This window comes from Saccopteryx bilineata, chromosome 1 (assembly GCF_036850765.1).
Source record: "Saccopteryx bilineata isolate mSacBil1 chromosome 1, mSacBil1_pri_phased_curated, whole genome shotgun sequence".
NCBI classification, from domain to species: Eukaryota; Metazoa; Chordata; class Mammalia; order Chiroptera; family Emballonuridae; genus Saccopteryx; species Saccopteryx bilineata.
This window is the reverse complement of record NC_089490.1, coordinates 10,809,200-10,833,450: the sequence shown is the minus strand read 5'-3', so window position 1 is coordinate 10,833,450 and position 24,251 is coordinate 10,809,200. Positions and strand designations below refer to the sequence as shown.

At 55.9% G+C, this 24,251-nt stretch overlaps 3 protein-coding genes and 1 long non-coding RNA gene across 8 annotated transcripts; 3 read left to right on the top strand and 1 right to left on the bottom strand.

Annotated features, from left to right (window-relative positions):
• The first annotated feature begins 8 nt into the window (after nt 1–8).
• On the top strand, nt 9–3,850 carry CSNK2B (casein kinase 2 beta). 3 transcript variants are annotated; one of them, XM_066266980.1, is made up of 7 exons: nt 9–148; nt 698–780; nt 1,253–1,355; nt 1,918–2,033; nt 2,703–2,778; nt 2,884–3,073; nt 3,628–3,850. In XM_066266980.1, exons 2-7 carry the CDS (start codon nt 709–711, stop codon nt 3,716–3,718), a joined length of 648 nt encoding a protein of 215 aa, XP_066123077.1. In that variant the 5' UTR covers nt 9–148; nt 698–708; the 3' UTR covers nt 3,719–3,850. The 3 variants fall into 3 exon arrangements, with proteins under 3 accessions (XP_066123077.1, XP_066123162.1, XP_066123253.1); XM_066267065.1 differs by having other exon boundaries at nt 56–148; nt 687–780; XM_066267156.1 differs by lacking the exon at nt 9–148 and adding an exon at nt 424–448.
• Nucleotides 3,851–3,985: 135 nt separating this feature from the next.
• LY6G5B (lymphocyte antigen 6 family member G5B) lies at nt 3,986–5,598 on the top strand. Its single transcript, XM_066267288.1, has 3 exons — nt 3,986–4,725; nt 4,857–4,985; nt 5,170–5,598. The coding sequence occupies exons 1-3, from the start codon at nt 4,602–4,604 to the stop codon at nt 5,574–5,576; spliced, it is 660 nt and encodes a 219-aa protein (XP_066123385.1). The 5' UTR covers nt 3,986–4,601; the 3' UTR covers nt 5,577–5,598.
• A 5,683-nt stretch (nt 5,599–11,281) lies between these two features.
• LY6G5C (lymphocyte antigen 6 family member G5C) lies at nt 11,282–17,626 on the bottom strand. The gene is made up of 3 exons (XM_066267539.1): nt 17,506–17,626; nt 15,024–15,191; nt 11,282–11,768 (listed from the first exon to the last, which is right to left on the bottom strand). Exons 1-3 carry the CDS (start codon nt 17,624–17,626, stop codon nt 11,605–11,607), a joined length of 453 nt encoding a protein of 150 aa, XP_066123636.1. The 3' UTR covers nt 11,282–11,604.
• Nucleotides 17,627–21,132: 3,506 nt separating this feature from the next.
• On the top strand, nt 21,133–24,133 carry LOC136330702 (uncharacterized). 3 transcript variants are annotated; one of them, XR_010730366.1, is made up of 4 exons: nt 21,133–21,876; nt 22,441–22,550; nt 22,733–22,799; nt 23,168–24,133. It is a non-coding gene; the product is annotated as an uncharacterized lncRNA (long non-coding RNA). The 3 variants fall into 3 exon arrangements; XR_010730363.1 differs by having other exon boundaries at nt 21,136–21,876; nt 22,444–22,550; XR_010730364.1 differs by lacking the exon at nt 21,133–21,876 and adding an exon at nt 21,902–22,052 and having other exon boundaries at nt 22,444–22,550.
• Nucleotides 24,134–24,251: the final 118 nt, after the last annotated feature.

Below are 24,251 nucleotides of genomic sequence, written 5' to 3'. Positions count from 1 at the left end.
GCGTTGCCCTCTGCCCCCACCCTCCCGTTTTCACTCCCCCCTTACCCACTTCGCCTACTGCCATCCGGCCTGCGCCGTAGCCGTCCGCGCCGTTCCTCGGCAGTCGCAGCTCCCCTCCCCCGCCCCGGCCCCGGCCCCCGTCCGGACGGTGAGTCTGAGGTCGTCGCCGCCCCAAGCGCCCTGTCCCTGGGCGCGGCACATGGAGGTCTCCGCGCCTCGATGGGCGGATAGAGGAGGAAGTGACCGGGGCCGGCCCCGAGAAAGGAAGGAAAAGGTGGCCCGAGGGGCCGAGGGGGGGTGTGGGGACGCCCTTAGGGCCACCCTCAGGCCATAAGAGAACGAGGGTCGCAGCTCTTGTTTGGAAAAGATCAACTTGGAAACCCTTGGGTAGGGCGCCGGGACGTGCGGAGACCCGCCCGGGGGGTCGGGAGCCGATCCGGGGATGTAGGTAGGATGGGGGGGTCAGGACCGGTCGGATTCTCGCCAGTGATGGACGCCAGAGAAGTCCTGATCTCAGAGAAAAGGGCCTGAGGTGGAAATAGGGGGAGCTGGAGAGGGGCGCTCCAGGGTCCGGGTCCTTGGAGGGAAAGCTGGCCCCCCAGTTCCTTCCGAGGTTGGAGGGCAGCGTGGGGCAGGCGGGAGGACACCAGCGGCAGGGACGGATCGCTGGGATGATCCCACTTAAGACTCTCTCTAGCGGACGTGAAGATGAGCAGCTCCGAGGAGGTGTCCTGGATCTCCTGGTTCTGTGGGCTCCGTGGCAATGAATTCTTCTGTGAAGTGAGTCCTTCTCCGCCCTTTTCGGTCCTTATCTCCGCATGGAGCCCGGCCGGAGCTGGCCCCCGGCGGACGAGTCGCCTCGGGAACCCACCGCTACCTCGTGGTGGGGGGCCAGCTCCCACCCCCGCCACCCTCCAGCAGTGTAACGTGTGTGTTCACTGCCTTGGGGATCCCACGCAGCTGGGCCTCCACCTGCTGCCCCTAAGGAGAGGACAGAACTGGTTCCTGGAGGTGGGGGCAGGGATCTGGACTACCGTATGGGCTTATTCTAAGAAAAGAAGGGAAGAAAGCTATTTTGGGAGGGCGGTGTATGTGAGATGGGGAGAGGGACTGGAGTCCTTGCACTGAGTTGGGAGTGGGGAGTAAGAGCAGTTGTGCTGAGGCTCAGGCATCCGTTTGGAGGAAGGCTTGCTCAGGTCAAAGCCGAGAAGAATTGTGCTGTGGGTCCCGTCTTCCCCTCCCATCCTGACAGGTGGATGAAGACTACATCCAGGACAAATTCAATCTCACTGGCCTCAACGAGCAGGTGCCTCACTATCGACAAGCTCTAGACATGATCTTGGACCTGGAGCCTGGTGAGGTGCCCTCGGGGTTTTGTGTGTGTTTGTTTTGTTTTTGTTTTTTAATTTTCAAATCCCTCTTCACTAGCTTCTTGAATTTCCGAATTACCTTTTGGCTTCTGACTCCCTTAACCCTAGATCCTCTGTTTTATGTTGATCCTGTCACCTAACGGTTGTGTGGTTTGGTCACTCATACCACTTGTGCCCGTATTCTGACTCTGTAGTTCAGCTCTTTCCGTAATGCCAGTTTCCGCAGGGGTCTCACTTCCTGCCTCTTTCAACTGCCTCGACCTTGAGGGTTAAGAGTTCCACCTTCCACATGGACACCTTTGCGCTTTTCTGTTGAGGCTGGAGGTGGGAGAGAGAGGCTGGGGAGATACGGAGGGGAGGTAGAGCTATGCTGGGCTGGTGGAAGAGTCGGAGGCCCAGGTTTCTGGGTCAGGTGCCCGGATGATGGGTGGGCTGAGGCTCCGAGGTGGGTGCTGGGCAAGCTGAGGAGCCAGCAGCCCTGGGGATGGGCAGGGCACCTGGAAGAGCTGTACGACCAGTGGTTGCATCGGCTGGGGCCTTGTTTCAGATGAAGAGCTGGAAGACAACCCCAACCAGAGTGACCTGATTGAGCAGGCAGCCGAGATGCTCTATGGACTGATCCACGCCCGCTACATCCTCACCAACCGCGGCATCGCCCAGATGGTGAGGCCCCTGTGCTCCCACGTGACTCCTGTGGCAGTCAGGGCAACAGGCTCCTGCCGGAGAAGTCGCATGTCTGAACCCTGTCGAGCAGTCTAGCTGGGACGAGGAAAACCTCAGAACCTGGGCCTGGGAATTCGGTCCCAACTGGGGGTTGTGCTGAAGAAGGTGTTTTCAGGGAGGGAGGCATGACCTTGGACAGGAAGTGGTTGTGGACTCTGTATCCCTCAGGGAGTAAGCAGCGAACGTCTGTAAGGGTCCTGTAGGGCAGTGGTCCCCAACCCCTGGGCTGCAGACTGGTACCGGTCCGCAGAGAAAGAATAAATAACTTACGTTATTTCCATTTTATTTATATTTAAGTCTGAATGATGTTTTATTTTTTAAAAATGACCAGAATCCCTCTGTTACATCCGTCTAAGACTCATGCTTGATGCTTGTTTCAGTCACGTGATACATTTATCCGTCCCACCCTAAAGGCCAGTCCGTGAAAATATTTTCTGACATTAAACCGGTCCGCGGCCCCGGGGGTTGGGGACCACTGCTATAAGGGACCCTGCTGGAAAGGAAGCAGAGGGGTCTCAGGGCTCGTCTGGGGGCGGGGACACGGGCTGGACGCAAGGGGTTGCCTCTTCTCTTGATGTCAACCCCCCCTTTCCATTTTACTCACCGCAGTTGGAAAAGTACCAGCAAGGAGACTTCGGCTACTGCCCACGTGTGTACTGTGAGAACCAGCCAATGCTCCCCATCGGTGAGCGCTGGGGAGAGAGGAGGGCCGCGCTTGGTGGGTCCTCTGTCCCGGGAAGGAGTCGGGCAGGGTTAGGCAGCCCGCGCGCTGACTCTGCCTGTTTCCCAGGCCTGTCGGACATCCCGGGCGAGGCCATGGTGAAGCTGTACTGCCCCAAGTGCATGGACGTGTACACGCCCAAGTCCTCGAGGCACCACCACACGGACGGCGCCTACTTCGGCACTGGCTTTCCTCACATGCTCTTCATGGTGCACCCCGAGTACCGGCCCAAGCGGCCCGCCAACCAGTTTGTGCCCAGGTGGGGACCCTGGACAGAGTCACCAGGGGTCAAAGCAAAGGCGCGGGAGCCCTGGAGAGAAGGGAGGACTGGGCCTGGGCCTTGTTGGAGGTCTGCCTCTCCCGAAGCCGGGCTCCGCTTGCTGAGGGCCTCGGCAGAGGTCTCTGCCTGCCGCACTCAGTTCCCTCCCCCGTGAAGTGGAGGACGGTGGTCTCCGCCTGATGCGGGCCACTTTCCAATAATGTTCGGGCCCTGAAGCGCTGCTTCAACAGCGGCTGTTCTTGCTGCCATCTTGGGTGTCCAGCCTTTGCCGGGAGATCCTCAGAGCCACGGTTGAGGTGTAGTTTAGCTTCCTAGAGCTCTGGTGTGGGGGAGAGAAATTCAGCTTTATACTGAAACAAGTCATGATCCAGGCTAGAATTTGAGTTTTAATGAGCATCTAAGGTACATTCCCAGATATGGTGAGGGGAGGGTGCACCGAGCCGGCCTCTGGTGGGGCTGGGGTGGGAGCGGAGGCTGCCGGCAGGCTGCATGGGGCTCACCCTGCTGCCTTTCTGACCTCTGGCCCGGCCCAGGCTCTACGGTTTCAAGATCCACCCAATGGCCTACCAGCTGCAGCTCCAAGCCGCCAGCAACTTCAAGAGCCCTGTCAAGACTATCCGCTGATCCCACCCGTCCCTCGCTCTCTGACACCTCCATTCCTTTGCTGCCACCTTGAAGGAACTCTTTATGGTTTTTAGTTTAAATTAAAGGAGTCGTTATTGTGGTGGGAATATGAAATAAAGTGGAAGAAAAGGCCATGAGCTGATCTGCTGGTACTTGGGGCTGGGGTGGGGAGGGAGCCGTGTGCTGGGCGCCAGGCCCTCGCGTCCTGGCCCTCCCCACACTGAAAACCATGCAGGTTTGTGCCAGTGGATGTGAGTGGGTTTTTAGTAGCAGAGCAGGGTTTCCTAGGACAGCATGAGGTGGGTGAAGTCCCAGGGAAGAAGGCCAGAGGAAAAGAGGTCTCAAAAGACGAGAGGAATATTTGTTTTCTGGGGGCCGCCTATGGCTGTCAGTTTATACTGGAAGGGACCTAACTGTCCGTTTTGGTTTTATCAGAAAAGTGCTTTGAAGATAAGTGAGTGTGAGGGGTGGAGAGCAGAGGGGCCCCAAACTGCTGCTGGGTGGTGGCTCTGTGCCCGCTGGGGCAGCGGAGGCAGGCTGGTCTCAGGCGGGGCCCCGAGTCCCAGCCCAGTGGGGACTGGCTCTGGTGCAGGGAAGACGGCAGGTGGTGGCAGAGGTCAGCTAGCTCGTGGGCCCTTGTGGGCGGGAGTCGATCGCCGGGAGACCTGCTGGACCGAGGCCCAGGTGCGGCCCTGCCTCGGACACTGCTCCCACACTCAGGAGCCAGACCTCGTGGGTGAGGACACAGCGTTCCTCCAGCTGAGCTGATAACTTCCCCGCCTGGCCCAGATCCTGCCCAGGCGGGAATATAGCTCCGTACCCAGGACAACTCCCGTTCAGACTCTGCCCATCAAAACCGGCCTGCAGCTCGGGAGCAAGGAGCATGGTCATAGCGAGGTGGGGTGTCTGGGCACCCCTCAGGGACTGCACCTCCCCCCAGGATGCCGTGATGAAGGCCCACACGCTCGTCGGTGTGCTGGTCGTGGTGGGCTTCGCAGCGGGAAAGGGTAAGTGGGGCCCAGGGGCAGAAAGGAAGGGGTGGTTGGTGGGACTGGGACCCTAGGGGCACAGACTTCCTGCCGGGCAGGGACCTTGGGGTGAGCCGGGCTCCCATCTCTCCCATCTTCTGATTTCTCAGCTCCTGTTCCTGACGTCCGGACCTGCCACCTCTGCCTCTTAGAAGACCCTTCTGTGGGCTGCATCTCAGGCTCCGAGAAGTGCACCATCGGGGGCTCCTCCCCGTGCATGGTGATCACCATCTTTTACAGTGCGTCAGGGCCGGGATCCCAGGAGGGCGGGGCCTGCAGTTCTGGAAGCCAGCTAAGCTCATTGACCCCTTCAGGAGTCTGGAGTCAGGGCTGGCGAGGGATGGGAGAATCCCTGACAGGGATGCCAGCTTGGTTTGAGGGCCCTGGGAAGCGAAGGGCTATGAGCTGTCTCCTCTCCTTCAGACAACAAGATTCGCTTCTTCATCCGAGGCTGTGGACAGTACAATTCTTACCGCTGCCAAGAAAAACACAACACCTACATCTCCGAGTACTGGTACCAGGCCCAGTGCTGCCAGTATGACTACTGCAACTCTTGGTCCAGCCCCCTCCGGAGCTCCCTGCCCAAGCCCCCCGCCGGGGCCCTGGGCCTGCCCCTGCCGGCGTCCCAGGCGTCCCAGACCCGGCAGTTCTACCAGCGCCTGAACCTCTCCCTGGCCCTCCCTAGCTCCAGGGCTGAGAAGGAGCTCGCAGGCCTGGGCTCCCTGCCCGCCCTGCCCTCGAACCTGGGCCTGTCCCTTGCTGACTTGCGCCGGATATACTTACTCCTTAACAGCTCGGGACTTCTGGTTCTCCCCCGGGCCGCGCCCTGACCCCTTGCCCTTCCCCCCCGGGCCGCGCCCTGGCCCCCTGCCCTTCCCCTGGCCACGCCCTGGCCCCCTACCCTGCCCTTCCCCCCCGGGCCGCGCCCTGGCCCCCTACCCTCCCCCGGGCTGCGCCCTGACCCCCTTGCCCTCCCCCGGGCCACGCCCTTACCCCCTGCCCTCCCCCGAGCCGTGCCCTGGCGCCCTGACCCCCTGCCCTCCCCTGGGCCGCGCCCTGGCCCCCTGCCCTTCCCCCGGGCCGCGCCCTGGCCCCCTGCCCTCCCCCAGGGCCGCGCCCTGGCCCCCTGCCCTCCCCCGGGCCGAGCGGGTGGCAGTCTGCTCCAGCATCTCTCCCGACGCCGGCACCCTGCATTGCCCTCAGAGCGCCCACGTTCCCTGAGCTGGCCTTTCTCACGTCTCTCCTTTGCACTTCGTAGCTACACGACTGGTTTGGCTCCCCAGAAACCGGCCGACAGTGGAGCCTGTGCTCTTTTCTCTCCTGGAAAGTAATCTCAAGAAGAGATTCTGCCCAGGCTGACCCGGGACAGGCAGCAGTTCCTTGTCCCCTTCCCATCTGGGTGTCCCATCCCCCCCCCATCTACCCGGTCCCTCTCGGTCTGGTCATCTGCCACCGCCATTTAGTTCTGGCTGTATCTCCCATCCTGTGCCTATCTAAGACCCAGGCCAGACTGGATTTGCATCAAGAAGGATGAGGGGGCAGCCTGACCAGGCGGTGGCGCAGTGGATAGAGCATCAACCTGGAATATGAGGACCCAGATTCAAAACCCCGAGGCCACCAGCTTGAGTGCAGGGTCCCCGGCTTGAGTATAGGATCATCAACATGACCCCATGGTCATTGGCTTAAGCCCAAAGGTCACTGGTTTGACCAAGGGGTCACTGGCTCGGCTGGAGCCCCCCCACGCCCAGTCAAGGCACATAGAAGAAAGCAATCAATGAACAGCTAAGGTGCTGCAACTGCCAGTTGAATGCTTCTCATCTATTCCTGTCTCTGACTTTCTGTCTCTTACTTTCTCTTGCTTTAAAAAAAGAAGGGTAAGGGGTGGATGTCTGCAGACTCCCTGACTTGGCATCCTGGTGCCCCTGCCGCAGTCTTCACAGCCCACTCCTGCCCTGGTCTCCTGCCCTGGTCTCCTGCCGCCTTCTCTCATTTCCTGGTCCAGGCTCTAGGCTCCTCAGCCCCACTTCACGTCACTGGGTCCTGACACCCACTTCTGTGGGTGCCCAGGGAGAGGAGAGGGTTTGTCCTGTGCTCCACATCCCCTGATTAACCTCCACAATAAACGGACAGGGTTGCCTGACCTGTGGTGGCACAGCAGATAGAAGGTCAACCTGGAATGCTGAGGTCTCCGGTTCAGTACCCCGAGGTCGCGGGCGTGAGTGCAGGGTCCGTGACGTGATCCCGATGTTGCCAGCTAGAGCAAGGGGTCACAGGCTGGGCTTGAGCCCTGCCCCCTCAAGGCACAGGAGAAACAATAAGTAAAGTGACACAGCTACGAGTTGATGCTTCTCATCCCCCCTCTCCCCATCTCTCTGAAATCAATAAAAATCAAATAGGGTTAAGTCTGTGTCACATTGTTTATGAGGTCAGGCTCAGGTGTGGGCAGGTCAGAGAAAGTTAATTGGGCCCTGAGCATCATCGTGACGTGCAGAGGTTACTGTGTTGATTCCTAGTCAGGGCACAAACAGGAGCAAATTGACATTCCTGTCTCCCTCTCTGAAATCAAGAAATAAATGTGTTTTTTTTAAAGAAAGAGACCCACCTGACCTGTGGTGGCACAGTGGATAAAGCGTTGATCTGGAATGCTGAGGTCACCATTTCAAAACCCTGGGCTTGCTGGGTCAGGGCACATGGGAGTTGATGCTTCCTGCTCTTCCCCCCATCCTCCTGCCCCCCACCTCTCTATAATGAATAAATAAACTTTTTTTAAAAAGAGGCCCTGGCTAGGTGGCTCAGTGGTAGATCATCGGCCTGGTGTGTGGATGTCCTGGGTTTGATTCCTGGTCAGGGCACAGAGGAGAAGTGACCATCTGCTTCTCCACTCCTTCCCCCTTCTCTCTCTTTTCCCCTCCCACAGCCATGGCTCTATTGAGCATATCAGCCCCACGTGCTGAGGATGGCTCCATGAGGGTTGCCAGATGGATCCTGGTTGGGGCGCATGTGAGAGTCTATTTATCTCACCTCTTGGGAAAAAGAAGAAAGTTAATTGGGCATGGGGTTTCAGATGTTTGCACAGCACTGCCTCCTCCGCTGGGCGTTTGTGGCTTTCTCATGGCCTGCCTAGCCCACAGGGCCACGTTCGTCCCACCCTCTGCTAGAGAAAAAGGCATGAGGATCATGATGCTCCCCAGCCTTAAACACTGCAAAATCAAGACAGGTAAGCCCAGGTGATGCCAGGTTTTCCCACCTGAGAGGAGAAACCAAACCAGGGGAACTGAGGAGCAAGTGAGGAGCAAGTCAAAGGACCCAGGTTGACTTCTCAGAGTCACCTGGTGCTTCCTGTCCTGTGTGTGTGTGTGTGTGTGTATTTTTCTGAAGTGAGAAAGTGAGAAGCTGGGGGTGGCAGACAGACTCCTGCATGCACCTGACTGGGATCCACCCGGCATGCCCACCAGGGGGTGATGCTCTGCCCCTTTGGGTGTTTTTCCATTGTAACTGGAGTCATTCTAGTGCCTGAGGTGGAGGCCATAGAGCCATCCTCAGTGCCCAGGCCAACGTTGCTCCAATGGAGCCTTGGCTGCGGGAGGGAAAGAGAGAGACAGAGAGGAAGGAGAGGGGGAGGGGTGGAGAAGCAGACGGGCGCTTCTCCTGTGTGCCCTGGCCGGGAATCGAACCCTGGACTTCCACATGCCAGGGTGACGGTCTACTGCTGGGCCAACCAGCCAGGCTTCATTTTTTTTTTTAAGTTTCTGGTACTCAGGACCCCCTAGGTGGAGGGCCTTTCATTTTATATATTACTTTTAAAACCTGCAAGCAGGCCCTGGCCCATTAATGGATAGAACATCGGCCTGGTTTCAATCCCCAGTCAGGCCACACATGAGAAGCGAACATCTGCTTTTCTTTCCCTCTTTCTCCCCCTTCTCTCCCTTTTCTCCTTCTGCGCAGTGGCTCGCTTATTTCAAGCATCTGCCCAGGCGCTGAGATAGCTCAGTTGATTCAAGCGTTGGCCCCAAACGGGAGTTGCCAGGTGGATCCCGGTCAGGGTGCATGCAGGAGTCTGTCTCTTGATATCTCTCCTCTTCTCACTTGAAAAAAGAAGGAAAGAAGGAACCTGCCCTGGCTGGATAGCTCAGTTGGTTAGAGCATCAACCTGAAGCACAGAGGTTGCGGGTTCGATCCCAGGTCAAGGCACATACAGGAGCAGCTCAATGTTCCTGTCTGTCTGTCTGTCTCTCTCTCACTCGCTGAAAGCAATAAATAAAAATTTTAAAAAAAGAAGAAGCCTGCAAGCATCCCGAAAGTCATGCCTCCCTTTTCCATACGTTGAACAAGCACTAGACACACACCGCTCTGTGCCAGGCCCAGTGTACAGAGCCAGGACTCGGACAGCAGAGCCACACTCCGGCTCTTCCTGCTCAACCCGCGGCCGGCGTTATGAAGTCTTTCCTGAAAAGCAGTGCGGCTTGTGGCTGGGAGGCCCGGTCTCAGTTCCTCCACCATTGGGGTAAGTTGGTCTTTCTGCCTCTGCTTGGTCACCTCAAGGGCGGGCCACACCTCACAGGATCCAGAGAATGCATGTGAATGTGTACACAGTGCAAGTTAGGGCTTCAAAAATATAGACACAACCTGACCAGGCAGTGGCGCAGTGGATAGAGCGTCAGACTGGGATGCAGAGGACCCAGGTTCAAGACCCTGAGGTCGCCAGCTTGAGTGCGGGCTCATTTGGTTTGAGCAAAAGCTCACCAGCTTGGACCCAAGGTCTCTGGCTTGAGCAAGGGGTTACTTGGTCTGCTGAAGGGGGCAGCAAAGAGGCAGCTTTTGTACTAGAGGCAGCTTTCGTACCTGCGGTCAAGGCACATATGATAAAGCAATCAATGAACAACTGATTAAGGTCTCACAACAAAAAACTGATGATTGATGCTTCTCATCTCTCTCCGTTCCTGTCTGTCTGTCCCTGTCTATCCCTCTCTCTGACTCTTCCTCTGTCCCTGTAAAAAAAATAGACATGCCCTAGAGACAAACACAGATTTTTTTCCCCCTTTATTTTATTATTTTTATTTTTTGTGACAGAGACCGAGAGAGGGACAGACAAACAGGCAGGGAGAGAAATGAGAAGCATCAATTCTTCGTTGCAGCTCCTTAGTTGTTCAGTGATTGCTTTCTCATATGTGCTTTGACCAGGGGTGGGGGTTGGTGGTTACCGCAGAGTGAGTGACCCCTTGCTTGAGCCAGCGACCTTGGGCTCAAGCTGGTGAGCTTTGCTCAAACCAGATGAGCCCGTGCTCAAGCTGGCGACCTTGGGGTCTCGAACCTGGGTCTTCCACATCCCAGTCCGACGTTCTATCCACTGTGCCACCGCCTGGTCAGGCTCCCCTTTATTTTTAATCCTTTTTGGCAATACATTCAGAAGCTTTGCCCCTAAGGTGGGCTTTTGTAAACTGCCCACCTGTGTTATCAGTTCCCAAGTCAGCATAAAGGCCTCTAGTAGGAAAGCTGCCTCTTTGTGCCCCCTGGTCCTTCCCCGAGGCGGGGGCAGCCGCTCTTGGGAGCTGGAGTGGGTCAGCTGGGTTTTGTCTCGGTACTCAACGTACATGGCCTATAGCATGTGCTCATCTACACCAGGGTTTCCCCACCACCGGCCCACGGACCTGTCCACCAGAAATTCTGTGCCGCTCCACGAAAGAGTTCACCACCCTGACGCTGCATGAAGATCAGAGACCCAATGATCTAAGTCAAATTTGCTTAGGCTCAAGCTGATTTCTGCCTTAGCAATCCCCAAAATAAATCTCCTATTTTTGCCCTGGCTGGATAGCGCGGTTGGTCAGTGTCATCCAGATAACGCAGAGGTGGCCAGTTCAATCCCCAGTCAGGGCACATAGGAACAGATCTATGTTCCTGTCTCTCTCTCCCTCCCTCTCTCTCTCTGTCCCTTTCTCTCTCTAAAATCAATGAGGAACATTTTTTTAAAATTCTATTTTCACCAGTCCCAAGTGCAAAACGGTTGAAAACCACTGATCTACACAATGTTTGGCACATATGTTAACATCTCCGTGCCCCTTTAGTGGTCTGTGCTCTGTTGGGAGGCACCAGCATTAATCTTTAGGTCAGAAGGTAGTTGGAGGTACAAAGAGAGGTACAAACCTGTGTGTCGCCCTTTTGCTGGGCCTACTATTCCCTGCGACCTCTGACTTTGGTATAAGACAGAAAGGCCCGGTGTTTGTTTTTTGTTTGTTTGAGTGAGAGGAGGGAAGATAGACTCCCTCACGCACCCCAACCAGGATACACCCAGAAACCCTGTCTGGGGCTGATGCTCGAATCAACTGAGCTACTTTTAGTGCCTGGGCCAACTCTGGGACCACTGTATCCCTTTCTGATTCCTCTTCACCTTTTTGTGCCGAAACAGTCACCAAGGCAGTGGCAGGAGCAGAGCTCAGCAGAGCTGTGAGCCCTTCTCTGTCCCCACGATGGCACAGTCAGGCGGGAACCCCTCCCTCAGCCTTCACCTCCGCCAGAAGAGACAGATGAGTGAGCCATACAGTTTGTACACCAATTTATTCCGGAGGAACACCTGGCAGAAGAGGCCTGCGGTGGGAGAAAGGGAGGAAGCCAGGGCAGAGGCCGCCTGGGGGCGGGAGGAGAGGAGAGGGAAGGTATCAGACCCTGAGGACGGAGGGAAAGCTTCAGAGACGTCTGGAGAGGGAGCCTGGGGGTGTGGCGAAGGCTGCGGTTGGTCACCTGAGGGAGGTGGGAAGGCTGGGGGGGCGGGACTGGACGTTGTCCCCGCTGCGCCCCAGGAAGGAACCCGGAGGCTGGCTGGGCACAGGCTGCGTTTTCCTGCGAAGGCCCCTGCAGAAGTTTCTACGGCATGTAGGACACTCTGTTCTGCGGGCTATTGCAGAAATCCCGGAAACAGCACCGGGAGAAGATCCAGAAGCCGAACACGGGAGAAGGACGGGTGTCCGAGCAGTCACTCATCTGCTCCTTGTGACGACAGTCGCTCACCATGACGTCAGAGCCAGTGCCTGGGGAGGGGGGCCGCACCAGTGATGTGGAGGCCCTAGCAAAGCCCCAAGCCCTCCCAGCCCCTCCGTGGGTATGGACCTATCATCCCTGCTGCACACCCTTCCCTGCACCCCCAAAACGCAAAGGTTCCTGGAACAGGGCAGGGTCAGGGGGCGCCCAGGAGGGACCAGCCTGTGCTCTGCAGAAGCCTCTCAGGGAGGTTGGCGGGAAAGAGCAATCTGAAATGCAGTGATAGCTGGAGGGTGCTGAGTTGGGGAGTTGTGGGGCGCAGTAAGGAGGAGCACAGTTGGGCAGGACCTTGTAAGAAAAAGCCGGGAGACATATTGGAGGTCAGATCACCCAGGGGAGGTGTTTGTCGTTTACGGGTTAAAAGAAAGAGGAGAAGCCTCTGCTGCTGTTACACACAGGGGTGGGCAAGCACAGGGTGACAGTGGTGAATGCATGAAGCAGAGTTTATTCTTGTATTGTTTATTTATTAATGATTGTACTATTCATTGTTATTATTAATCTGCCTTTTTTTTTCTTTTTTCTTTTTTGTATTTTTCTGAAGCCGGAAACGGGGAGGCAGTCAGACAGACTCCCGCATGCGTCCGACCGGGATCCACCTGGCACACCCACCAGGGGGCAATGCTCTGCCCATCCGGGCCTCGCTCTGTTGCGACCAGGGCCACTCTAGCGCCTAAGGCAGAGGCCACGGAGCCATCCCCAGCGCCCGGGCCATCTTTGCTCCCATGGAGCCTTGGCTGAGGGGAAGAGAGGAAGGAGAGGGGGAGGGGTGGAGAAGCAGATAGGCGCTTCTGTGTGCCTTGGCTGGGAATCGAACCCGGGACTTCAGCACACCAGGCCGACGCTCTACCACTGAGCCAACCGGCCAGGGCCTTAACCTGCTTTTGCATACTCCTGTATATTAGAGGGTGAGAAATCTTTGTGCCCCGGCCCAGGGATGTTCACGGCTGCCCTGCGTTAAGGAGTGAAAAAGCAGCAATCACCCCCGGTCCATCAGCAGCGGAATGGACAGATGGGCGCTGACGAGCCCACGCTGCGGAGTGCTGGGCAGCGGGGTCCACAGAACACGGAAGCTGCTTATGCACTGATACAGATACATTCTGTTCCCATAACTGTTAAGTTTCAAAAGCAAGTGCAGAACAGTGTTACAGGGCTCTGCAGGGGTGGGGTGGGGGAGAGGTAACGATAGAGTAAACGTCGAGGGTGGGATGTCCACTAAAGGTCACAGAAAGGGTGGTCAAGATAGGAAAAGGAGTGGTTTTATGTTTCTGTGCAAGGCAGCTGGGTGGATTGGGCCAGGAGTAGGAGGGGACTTTTCTTTAACCCCCTTGAAAACTCCAATTTTTTTTTTCATTTTTCCGAAGCTAGAAACAGGGAGGCAGTCAGACTCCTGCATGTGCCCGACCCAGATCCACCCGGCACGCCCACCAGGGGGCGATGCTTTGCTCCTCTGGGGCCTGGCTCTGTTGCGTCCAGAGCCATTCCAGCGCCTGAGGCAGAGGGCACAGAGCCATCCCCAGCGCCCGGGCCATCTTTGCTCCAATGGAGCCTCGCTGTGGGAAGGGAAGAGAGAGACAGAGAGGAAGGAGGGGGTGGGTGGAGAAGCAAATGGGCGCCTCTCCTGTGTGCCCTGGCTGGGAATCGAACCCGGGACTCCTGCACGCTGGGCCGACGCTCTACCACTGAGCCAACCGGCCAGGGCTGAAAACTCCAATATTGAACCATGTTTATACAGCCATTTAACAGGGTTACAATAAGCCAGCCCCCTGGCCAGACAGCTCAGTTGGTTAGAGCGTTGTGATGTGGAGGACGCAGGTTCGAGACCGTGAGGTGGCCAGCTTGAGCGCGGGCTCATCTGGTTTGAGCAAAAAAGCTCACCAGCTTGAGCCCAAGGTCACTGGCTCAAGCAAGGGGTTACTCGGTCAGCTGTGGCCCTATGGTCAAGGCACATATGAGAAAGCAATCAATGAACAACTAAGGTGTCGCAGCGAAAAACTGATGATTGATGCTTCTCATCTCTCTTCGTTCCTGTCTGTCTGTCCCTATCTATCCCTCTCTCTGTCTCTGTCTCTGTAAAAAAAAAACAAAACCCAAAAAAACAACTAACCAATGAATGCATAAATAAGTTGGCATTTTTCTCTCTCTCTTCTCCCCCCCTTCCCTTAAAAAAAATCAATAAATAATAAAATTTTAAAAATGTTAAGTGTAGCAATATGATTTGAAATAAAGGCAGCTTGGTACAGTGGTTGTTAAAAGCACCATTCTGGAGGCCCTGGCCGGTTGGCTCAGCGGTAGAGCGTCGGCCTGGCGTGCGGGGGACCCGGGTTCGATTCCCAGCCAGGGCACATAGGAGAAGCGCCCATTTGCTTCTTCACCCCCACCCCTCCTTCCTCTCTGTCTCTCTCTTCCCCTCCCGCAGCCAAGGCTCCATTGGAGCAAAGATGGCCCGGCCGCTGGGGATGGCTCCTCGGCCTCTGCCCCAGGCGCTAGAATGGCTCTGGTCGTGGCAGAGCGACGCCCCGGAGGGGCAGAGCATCGCCCCCTGGTGGGCGTGCCGGGTGGATCCCAGTCCGGCGCATGCGGGAGTCTGTCTGTCTCTCCCCGTTTCCAGCTTCAGAAAAAAAAAATGCACCATCCTGGAGCGGCCACCAGCTGCAGTGCAGCCCCTAGGAGACGTGGGCAGGCACTGGCCTTTCTGTGCCTCCGTTTCCTCACCTGTGCTGGAAGTGCTTAGAGCAGAGCCTGGCGCGGGAGGCGGTGTTTTCTTAGCTTTAAGAGGGGGCGGGCCCAGGTGGAGGAGTAAGCGTGAGACCAACCCGGATGGAGTCTATCTCTGGCGAGTGAACAGCCCGGAGGGCAATCAGACGCTCAGACGCAGACACGCTCCTCTGGGGGCGTGGGGCAGGGTGGCAGCCGTGGCCTAAGCTCCGGTGAGCATGAACCCTTACGGGTCAAAGAGAATGAGGCCAGACTGGGAAGAGGCGGTGGAAAGGGCAGGGGCGAGATGCTGGCGGAACGACCGCAGACAGATGGGCAGAGGGCAGCCTGGGGAAGGGCCTGTGGGCCCGAGGAGCTCAGGCGTCCCTACGCGGCCGGCGCGGCGCAGAGCGTGGACGCTAGTCCCCCGTGGGCGGTGCGGCTGGAGACGGGGAATGGCTCGGAAGGAAAGAGGGACCGGGATGGGACCGAGTTCTGGCTTAGGAAACGCAGAGGCTCGGTTCCCGCCGGTACGGACAGAAGGCACTTACTGTTCTTGATGAGGCGGGTCATACAGCTGCTGCCGGGAGCGGCCAGGCAGACGTCAGAGCCCAGAAGGCACCCCAGCTCCTTGGTCTCCAGGAGGCACCGGTAGCAGCGCAGGTATTTGGGGAGCTGCACTGGATGTGGGGGCTCTTGATGGACGCTATGGGCTTTGCCTGGAACGCAGAGAAGCACGGACCCCACACCTTTGCCTGCCTGTTTTCCAGTTCAACCCTGCTGCCCTGCTCCCGTCCCTGAAAACCATAAAATGACCAATTCTTTAAAAGCCCATGGCGCAGTGCGTAAAGCGTCAACCTGGAATGCTGAGGTTGCGTGTTCGAAACCCCGGGCTTGCCTGGTCAGGGCACGTACAACAAGCAGCTACAAGTTGGTGCTTCTCAGTCCTCCCTGCTACCTTTCTCTCTCTCTCTCTAAAATCCATAAATAAAATATTTTTATTTAAAATTATTTTTATTTATTTATTCATTTTAGAGAAGAGAGACAGAGAAAAAGAAGTGGGGAGGAGCAGGAAGCATCAACTCCCGTATGTGCCTTGGCTGGGCCAACCCAGGGTGTTGTGTTTTTTTTTGTTTTTGTTTTTATTCATTTTAGAGGAGAGAGAGAGAGAGAGAGAGAGAGAGAGAAAGAGAAAGAGGGGAGGAGCAGGAAGCATCAACTCCCATATGTGCCTTGACCAGGCAAGCCCAGGGTTTTGAACCAGTGACCTCAGCATTCCAGGTCGACGCTTTATCCACTGCGCCACCACAGGTCAGGCACCCAGGGTTTTTTTGAACCAGCAACCTCAGTGGTCCAGGTGAACGCTTGATCCGCTGCGCCACCACAGGTCAGGCCCATAAATAAAATCTTAAAAAAAAAAAAAAAAAGCATAGGGCTTAACATAGACCTGGGACACTATAGATCCATGTTCAAAATCTTGAGGTTACCAGCTTGAGCGCAGGGTCGCTGGCTTGAGCGTAGGATCATACACATGACCCCATGGTCGCTGGCTTAAAGCCCAAGGTCACTGGCTTAGGCACAAAGTCGCTGGCTTGAGCAAAGGGTCACTGGCTCGGCTGGAGCCCTCTGGTCAAGGCATGTATAAGAAGCAATCTTCCCCTCCTGCAGCCATGGCTTGAATGTTTCAAGCAAGTTGGCCCTAGGGCACTGAGGATGGCTCCATGGCCTCGCCTCAGGCGCTGAAATATCTCGGTTGCCAAGCAACAGAGCAACAGCCCCAGCTGGGCAGAGCACCGCCCTATAGGGGGCTTGCCCCATGGATCCCAGTCGGGGTGCATGTTGGAGTCTGTCTCGGCCTCCCCTCTCTCTTAATAAAGAAATAATTCTGAGAATGCCCAAGTCCCTTATAAAATGATATTGCAGTTGCATATAACCTACACACATCTCCTATACTTCAAATCATCTATAGATTACTGTTAACATCTAATACAATGTAAATGCTATCTAAATAGTTGTCATAGTGTCTTGTTTAGGGAATAATGACACTGGAAGGAAAAGTCTGTACATGTTCACTACAGACGCAACCAGGCCTGACTACATAGTCCACGTCATCAACAACATGACTTTCTAAAAAAATATTTTCCATCCCCTGCTGAATCCACGGACGTGATGATACACGTATATGACGGGCTGACTGTACATCTTCTTCCTCTGGTCCCTCACCCAAACCACAGGTTAAGACAGAGGTCCCCAATCTTTTTACACAGGGGGCCAGTTCACTGTCCCTCAGACAGTTGGAGGGCCGGACTATAAAAAAAACTATGAACAAATTCCTATGCACACTGCACATATCTTATTTTAAAGTAAAAAAACAAAACGGGAATAAATACAATATTTAAAATAAAGAACAAGTAAATTTAAACCAACAAACTGACCAATATTTCAATGGGAACTATGCTCCTCTCACTGACCACCAATGAAAGAGGTACCCTTCCTGAAGTGCTGCGGGGGCCGGATAAATGGCCTCAGGGGGCCGCATGTGGCCCGCGGGCTGTAGTTTGGGGACCCCTGGATTAAGAAGTCCCCAAACCCAGCAGAGCGCTTGGGTGTGAGGCAGATGCTAAATGAACATTCTCAATCTGGTTTCCATGGAGATGGTGCTTTGCCGCCAAGTGAGAAGGTTATCGGGCTGCATCCAGCCTTGGTCCCCTTGGTGGGTCCCCGTGCTGTCCTCTAGCTTGTTCCCAAACCCTTCTGCCCCTGCATTGTCCTCGGCTTTGAATGGGCTCCTTTCAGGATCTCCACTCAGGTCACTGCCCTGGAGGGAGACGGCCCTGGGGCCTCACGTCTCCCTCAGAGTGAGTGTCAGCCCATTATCAGTGCCCAGGTGTCATCCCACCAGGGCAGCTCATCTCATCCTTCCTCCTGTCTGGGCGTACCTGAGCACCCTGGGCAGATGTACCCTGACACCCAGTGTCTTTGGGTTTCTCTATCCAGGCCAGAAGCCCCTTCAGATGCCTTAGAGCCGCTTACCAAACACCAAGTTCATGATGACCAGCACTATTAGGAGGACCGTGGACAGAGGTTGAGGGGTGCTGTGGAGGCCCAGGAGCCCCAGACTCCGGCTGCGCGCAGGGCCTGCCATAAAACGCATGACTGCCCGCCAGCCTCCAGTGTGGGCTTATATTGGTGGAAGAGATGTTGGCGAAGAGGAAAGAGAGGGACGTCACCCACTGGGGTGGAAATTAGTGCCCAAACACCCAGAGGGACAGAGTGTCCTCACCCACAGCCACTCCGGAACCCAGCGTCCTGGCGTGGGGACAGGAGCCCAACAAGGGAATGAGAGAGGGACATTCATCTTCATTCAGCATTTGAATCACTGCATCAGGTGTTGATGAATACAACATTGCATCAAGTCCCTGCTGTCAACCTAAAAATAAAAAGCCTTTCAAACCGAGAGACAAGCATTTACTTGAAGTCAGTAAGAACAACTATTTCGGCTCTGGCCAGATAGCTCTGTTGGTTAGAGCATCAGCCAGAAGCACAAAGGTTGCTGCTTCAGTCCCTGGTCAGGGCACATACAGGAACAGGTTGATGCTCCTGTCTCTCTCTCTCTTTCCCTTCCCTTCCACTCTGGGGGGGGGGGGGAATAGCTATTCCGAAAGCACTGATTCGGGCAGAAGCCCAAATAGCATTCTGATTAGGAGCCAAAGGCAATGGGTATTTCTGAGAAAAGCAAGGGGAATGATTACGTCCCTGAAAGGAAGGCATTTCTATTGGTGCAGAAAACATAGAAGGTTCTTTTCTTCTTCTTCTTCTTTTTTTTTACAGGGACAGAGAGAGAGTCAGAGAGAGGGATAGATAGGGACAGACAGGAACGGAGAGAGATGAGAAGCATCAATCATTAGTTTTTCATTGCGACACCTTAGTTGTTCATTGATTGCTTTCTCATATGTGCCTTGACCGTGGGGCTACAGCAGACCAAGTAACCCCTTGCTCGAGCCAGTGACCTTGGGTCCAAGCTGGTGAGCTTTTTGCTCAAACCAGATGAACCTGCGCTCAAGCTGTTGACCTCGGGGTCTCAAACCTGGGTCCTCTGCATGCCAGTCCGATGCTCTATCCACTGCACCACCGCCTGGTCAGGCGAGAGGTTAATTCTAAACAATGTTTTTACTTTTCAGTCTAGTAGTTATAATAACTGCTTTTTTGTTTCTTGGGGAAACAAGGTTGCTTACGCCCAGACAAAAGTTTATTTTGTTCTGTTTTAACATTCCAAAGGTGTAAGACCCGCAAGGCAGTCCCCAGCATGGCAGCTCCGGCTGCGTTTGAAAGTGGCTTATTTATTGATTTTCATTTTTAAAATATTTATTTATTTTTATTGATTTGAGAAGGAGAAGAGAAAGAGAGACAGAAATATCCATCTATTCCTGAATGTGCCCTGACCCGGGATCAAACCAGCAACCTCTGAGCTTCGGGGCGATGCTCTAACCAACCGAACTATCAGGCCAGGGCTACTGTTTGATTTTAAAGAGAAAGAAATATTGATTTGTTCTACTTATTCTTGAATTCGTTGGTTGACTCCTATATGTGCTGGGACTGGGGATCTCAACCTGCAACCTCAGTGCATTAAGAGGATGCTCCAACCAACTGAGCAGCCCGGCCAGGGCCATCCCCTCGCTGTTGTTTACATTTGCCTTCGTTGAGCCCACAGTTTTGTTTTTGTTTGTTTGTTTTTTGCAGAGATAGAGAGAGGGACAGGTAGGGACAGACAGGAAGGGAGAGAGATGAGAATCATCAATTCTTCATTGCAGCTCCTTAGTTGTTCATTGATTGCTTTCTAATATGTGCCTTGACTGGGGGGCTACTGCAGACTGAGTGACCCCTTGCTCAAGCCAGTGAGGTTGGGTCCAAGCTGGTGAGCCTTGCTCAAACCAGATGAGCCCATGCTCAAGCTGGTGACTCGGGGTCTCGAACCCGGGTCCTCTGTGCTCTATCCATTGAGCCACCACCTGGTCAGGCGAGCCCACAGTTTTAATGGGGGAAACATATCAACAAGCTATGATGGGGATGGGGGTGGGGGTGGGGGCGGAGTACTTGCCGGGAGCACCTGGGCAGTGGAAACCCTGACAAAGGGATTTTAGCAGAGGAAATTTCGGAATCAGTTTCTGTCTGTAAGATAACCGGGGAACGGCCTAGCGTGCGGAGGACCTGGGTTCGATTCCCGGCCAGGGCACACAGGAGAAGCGCCCATTTGCTTCTCCACCCCTCCGCCGCGCCTTCCTCTCTGTCTCTCTCTTCCCCTCCCGCAGCCAAGGCTCCATTGGAGCAAAAATGGCCCGGGCGCTGGGGATGGCTCTGTGGCCTCTGCCTCAGGCACTAGAGTGGCTCTGGTTGCAACATGGCGATGTCCAGGATGGGCAGAGCATCGCCCCCTGGTGGGCAGAGCGTCGCCCCATGGTGGGCGTGCCGGGTGGATCCCGGTCAGGCGCATGCGGGAGTCTGTCTGACTGTCTCTCCCTGTTTCCAGCTTCAGAGAAATACAAAAAAAAAAAAAAGATAACCGGGGAAGGGGTCTGACCTGTGGTGGCACAGTGGATAAAGCCTTGACCTGGAACGCTGAGGTCGCCAGTTCAAAACCCTGGGCTTGCCCGGTCAAGACACATATGGGAGTTGATGCTTCCTGCTCTTTCCTCCTTCTCTCTCTCTCTAAAAATCAAGTAATTTTAAAAAATAAAATAAAGATAACTGGAGGGAACCAGTTAGGAAGCTATTCCTGAGTCCGGCCACTAGATGGCGGCCTGGTCTAGCAGAACAGAAGCGGGCAAGCCCGGCAGCAACGAATCTGAGACACATTAGCAGTGGTAGTCAACCTGGTCCCTACCGCCCACTAGTGGGCGTTCCAGCTTTCATGGTGGGCGGTGGCGGAGCAACCAAAGTATAAATAAAAAGATAGATTTAACCATAGTAAGTTGTTTTATAAAGATTTATTCTGCCAAATTTAGCAAAAATCTGACATAAAGTACTTGGTAATTATTATTATATGCTTTAACTTGCTGTAACTCTGCTTTATAAATTTTATAAAGTAAAGTTACTTCCCTACTTTATAAATCACCATGACTGTGGAACCGTGGGTGGTTAGAAAATGTTACTACTAACAGAGATACAAAAGTGGGCGGTAGGTATAAAAAGGTTCACTACCCCTGCATTAGAGGGAAGACCGCACAGATTCGGAGTTAGATGGGGTGGGTGGATGGCAGGCCCGCGCCGGATGATGGTTCGTGCTACCACTTTCCAAGATGGGACAGACGTGGCGCTGTCAGAAATCCCAAAGCCAGGACACCTGGGTCCCGAGTGCCCGCAGGCAGCCTAGTGCCCGCCGTGGGTCCCGGAAAGCCGACCTGTCCCTACGCCCGCTTCTTCCCGCCTGGTCAAGCTCGGCTGCGGGTCAGTGGGTCTGATCTCCGTGCCTGGCGGCACCTTAGCGCTCCCGCGGGGGGAAATGCGGCCCACAGCCGCGCGCTCAGTTCTCTGCCCACTAGCTGGAAAGGGCGCGCTCGCCGGGCGTCGGGACCCAGCGGGCTTCGCCGGCAGGTGGCGCCGCGCCTCGCTCCCGCCCTCGAGCCTGGCTGGGTCGGTCTCCGCGGGAGGCTCGGGGTTTATCCGCGTAGAGTCCACGGGTGGGCTGCCGGAAGTGCTCGGCGGACAGCTTCCGGTCTGGAGGGGAGGCTTGGGGCGGGGCCCTGCAGGGCGTGTCCCGCCCCCACCATCCCCACATCTTCCCAGAGTCCTCTGGCTTCGGGGTACAGGTGGGGTGGGGAGGGACGGGCGGAGGCCTGCGCCCCGAAAGACGGACGGGAAAGGACACGAGAGGAAAGTGAACGTCCCCAAGAACCTTGGGATGAAGGGAATAAGAACAGTGAATTATTTCCTTCACCCCCAGGCTCCCGACCCCCACATAAATGACGGGGGACAGCAGCGTGTAGACGGAAAGGGTCAGAGAGCGGAGCCTCTGGAAGCGAAGCGGGCAAAGGGGAAGCGGAAGGGGGTCCCACCGCGCCCGCCGACCCCCTCTCTGGAATGTGACCGCCCTTAAAGGCCAAGGACTAGGGGTGGATGGGGAACTCGCCCTGGGAGGTCCAGCAGGGCTGGCTAACAGGCAGGGAGACGGGGGTGCTATTCCGTGGCTGGGCCGCCGGGCCGGAACCGGCCAGGCTTCCTCTGGGAGGGGCGTGGCCTCAGGTGATCAATCCCGCCCTCGTGTCCAGCGCGCGCCACGAGTCGCTGAGTGCGTTGCCATGGTGACCGGCTGCCGGGCGGCTTTCCTGGGGTGAGGAAGCAAACATTCCGATCGTCGCCATGGTGACAGCAGTGGTGACCCTCCCCCGGGACTAGGGACGTTTCGGGGTAAGCGGCCGAGTGATTAGACGAAGGAGGTCGGGCCTGAGCGCAGGCCACCGAGTCTAGGAGGATGGGGCGCGGCCTTGGATGTTAGGGCCCGGCTTGAACCAGGTTCTTCTGTTCCAGGACCGGTCCCCTACCGCGCAGGCAGGGGAACTGGAGCGGGGATCTCTGACCCCAGTGTAAATGAATGGCTGGGTTCCTGAGGGAGCTGGGATGGCTTGTTGATTGGGTGGACGGCTGGATGGATAGGGACTTGGCTATCCCCGACACCTTGGCCTCCCACCTTCTGGGGCTCTCCACGCTCTCGGGGCCCTCACTCACTCGGGACAGCTGTGAGGGAAATTCATGCCCGTCCCCGGGGCGGGGCGTGGACTAAACCCCCAACCCAAACACTGGGAGTCCAGCACCTCACACTGGGAGCCAGACAGGGCTGAGCCTGGGCCAATGAATCGGGTAGGAGAAGGGGTGGTCCAGCCTGGGACCCCCACCTTTTCCCAAGTTTCCTGCCCAAGACAAGACCTCCCTCCCCTTTCTCCCAGCCTCCATCCTCTTTCCCTGTCTGCCCAGCAGCTCCTCGGAGACGCCTGGGTGTGCAGACCTCACATCCAGAGCCCCAGAAGATACGGGGTCTGCATTTCAGCTGGTCTCCTGAGACTGCCGGAACCCAGATGGACAGGGTGAGGAGTGGACAGGGAGCTGGCCCACCCTAGGGTGGGAGTCGGGGTGGTTCTGGAAACAAACAGCTGCTGTGAAGCCTTATCCGGTGGGGAGGAACTTGAGGGGTAACAGGCCCAAGGGTGGGGTGGTCCGGATTCCTAGTGTTGAGCCTCCCCTTCCCCCACCCACTTCCGGTATCCAGGGCTCCTCAGAGCACCCGCAGGTCTATGGTGTGTTCGGGAAGAAGGGGAGGGGACATGGCAGTAGAGGTGAGTTTGCAGAGCTCCTAAAGGCTGTGGCCAAGAAGGGAAGTCCTTTGGTCCTTTGTCTCCAGGGTATGGGAGGTGGACTGGGTGCCCCCCCCCCCCAGGTATTGACATTTAAGGAGGTTCCCTGAGCTGAACAAAGACTTGGTTTCCAGGGGATTAACTGTCCTGGTCATCTGGGAGGGCGAGGTTCACAACCATGCCAGTGGTCCGGCTTCCTGCTCCACACTTCCTGCCCTGTGTGTCCCCTGGGACAGGACAGAGAAAAGGGGGCTACTGTCAAGTGTTCGTCAGAAGTGGAACATTTTGGAGCTGTGGCCACCTCCCCTCTTTTTTTTTTTTTGGTAATAATTTTTATTGATTGATTTTAGAGAGGAAGAAAGAGAGTAAGACAATAACATCAACCTGTTCCTGCATGTGCTCTGACCGAGGACTGAACCAGCAACCTCTGCACTTGGGGATGTCAGCGTCACTCCAACCAACCGAGCTCTCCGGCCAGGGCTTCCTCCCCTCTCTTAACCCCAAATATTAGGGGTCGTCACCTGACCGATCTCAGGTCTCCCGTTCCAGTGGACATGCAGTCTGCTCTCCTGTAAGGCGCTGGTGGGAGCAGACAGCTCTGCCCCGGGACTTCGTGCGTGCCCTAGGACCAGAGGAGACACTGAGATGAGCTGAAGACGGCATGTGTCTCGGACATCAGAACATTGTTGCCCACGTTCAGTGTCTTGTTCAACACAGTGGACCCAGGGATGTCTCATCTGGAAAGGAGGCTTCCAAGGGAAGAAGGTGGCCAGGCAACAAACTGATGGGTGAGAGAGGCAGTCATTCTGTTCCATGAGGTCCAAGGATTGGAAATATGAGGGAAGTTACAGGGAAGTGAATTCTTCAACCTACGAATATTCTAACAGCTGCCCAAAATGGCCAAGTGTGGCTCTGGGCGGACATGAGTCCCTGGCAGGCCGTGTTGATTGACTTGCAAAGAAGGTGAGAAGAGAGACTTGAATGGCATGCTGAGGGGGGTGTGCAGGATTTGCTGGGTAAGACAAGGGGAGCAGGCCACCCCTCACCCCCCATGGAAACAGAGCTGAGAACGGATCAGGGTGCTGATGGTGAAACCACGCTGGCCGGGCCTGAAAGGTGGTGGGAGAGCCGAGCAGGTGCCATCAGGCACCAGAAAGTAGTTTGGGAACAAAGCTTGTGAGCTGAAGCACTGGGAGGCAGCCAGGCTCCCCGGGGAGCTGTACGCAGCCAGGGCTGAGGGAGGGCTGGGAGGTTGCAGTGGGGATCGTATTAGGCACACCAGGGAAGGGTGAGGCTTGGGGACCCACTGCCTGAGGACAGCTCAAGCTGGGAGGCTGAAGACCTGGGGGACAGCAGAAACGGGGGGGTTAAGCTGGCCATATGGAGCTGGCTTTCCCCAAGGCCAGCCCTGTGCGGCTTCCGCCCCTGGCTCCC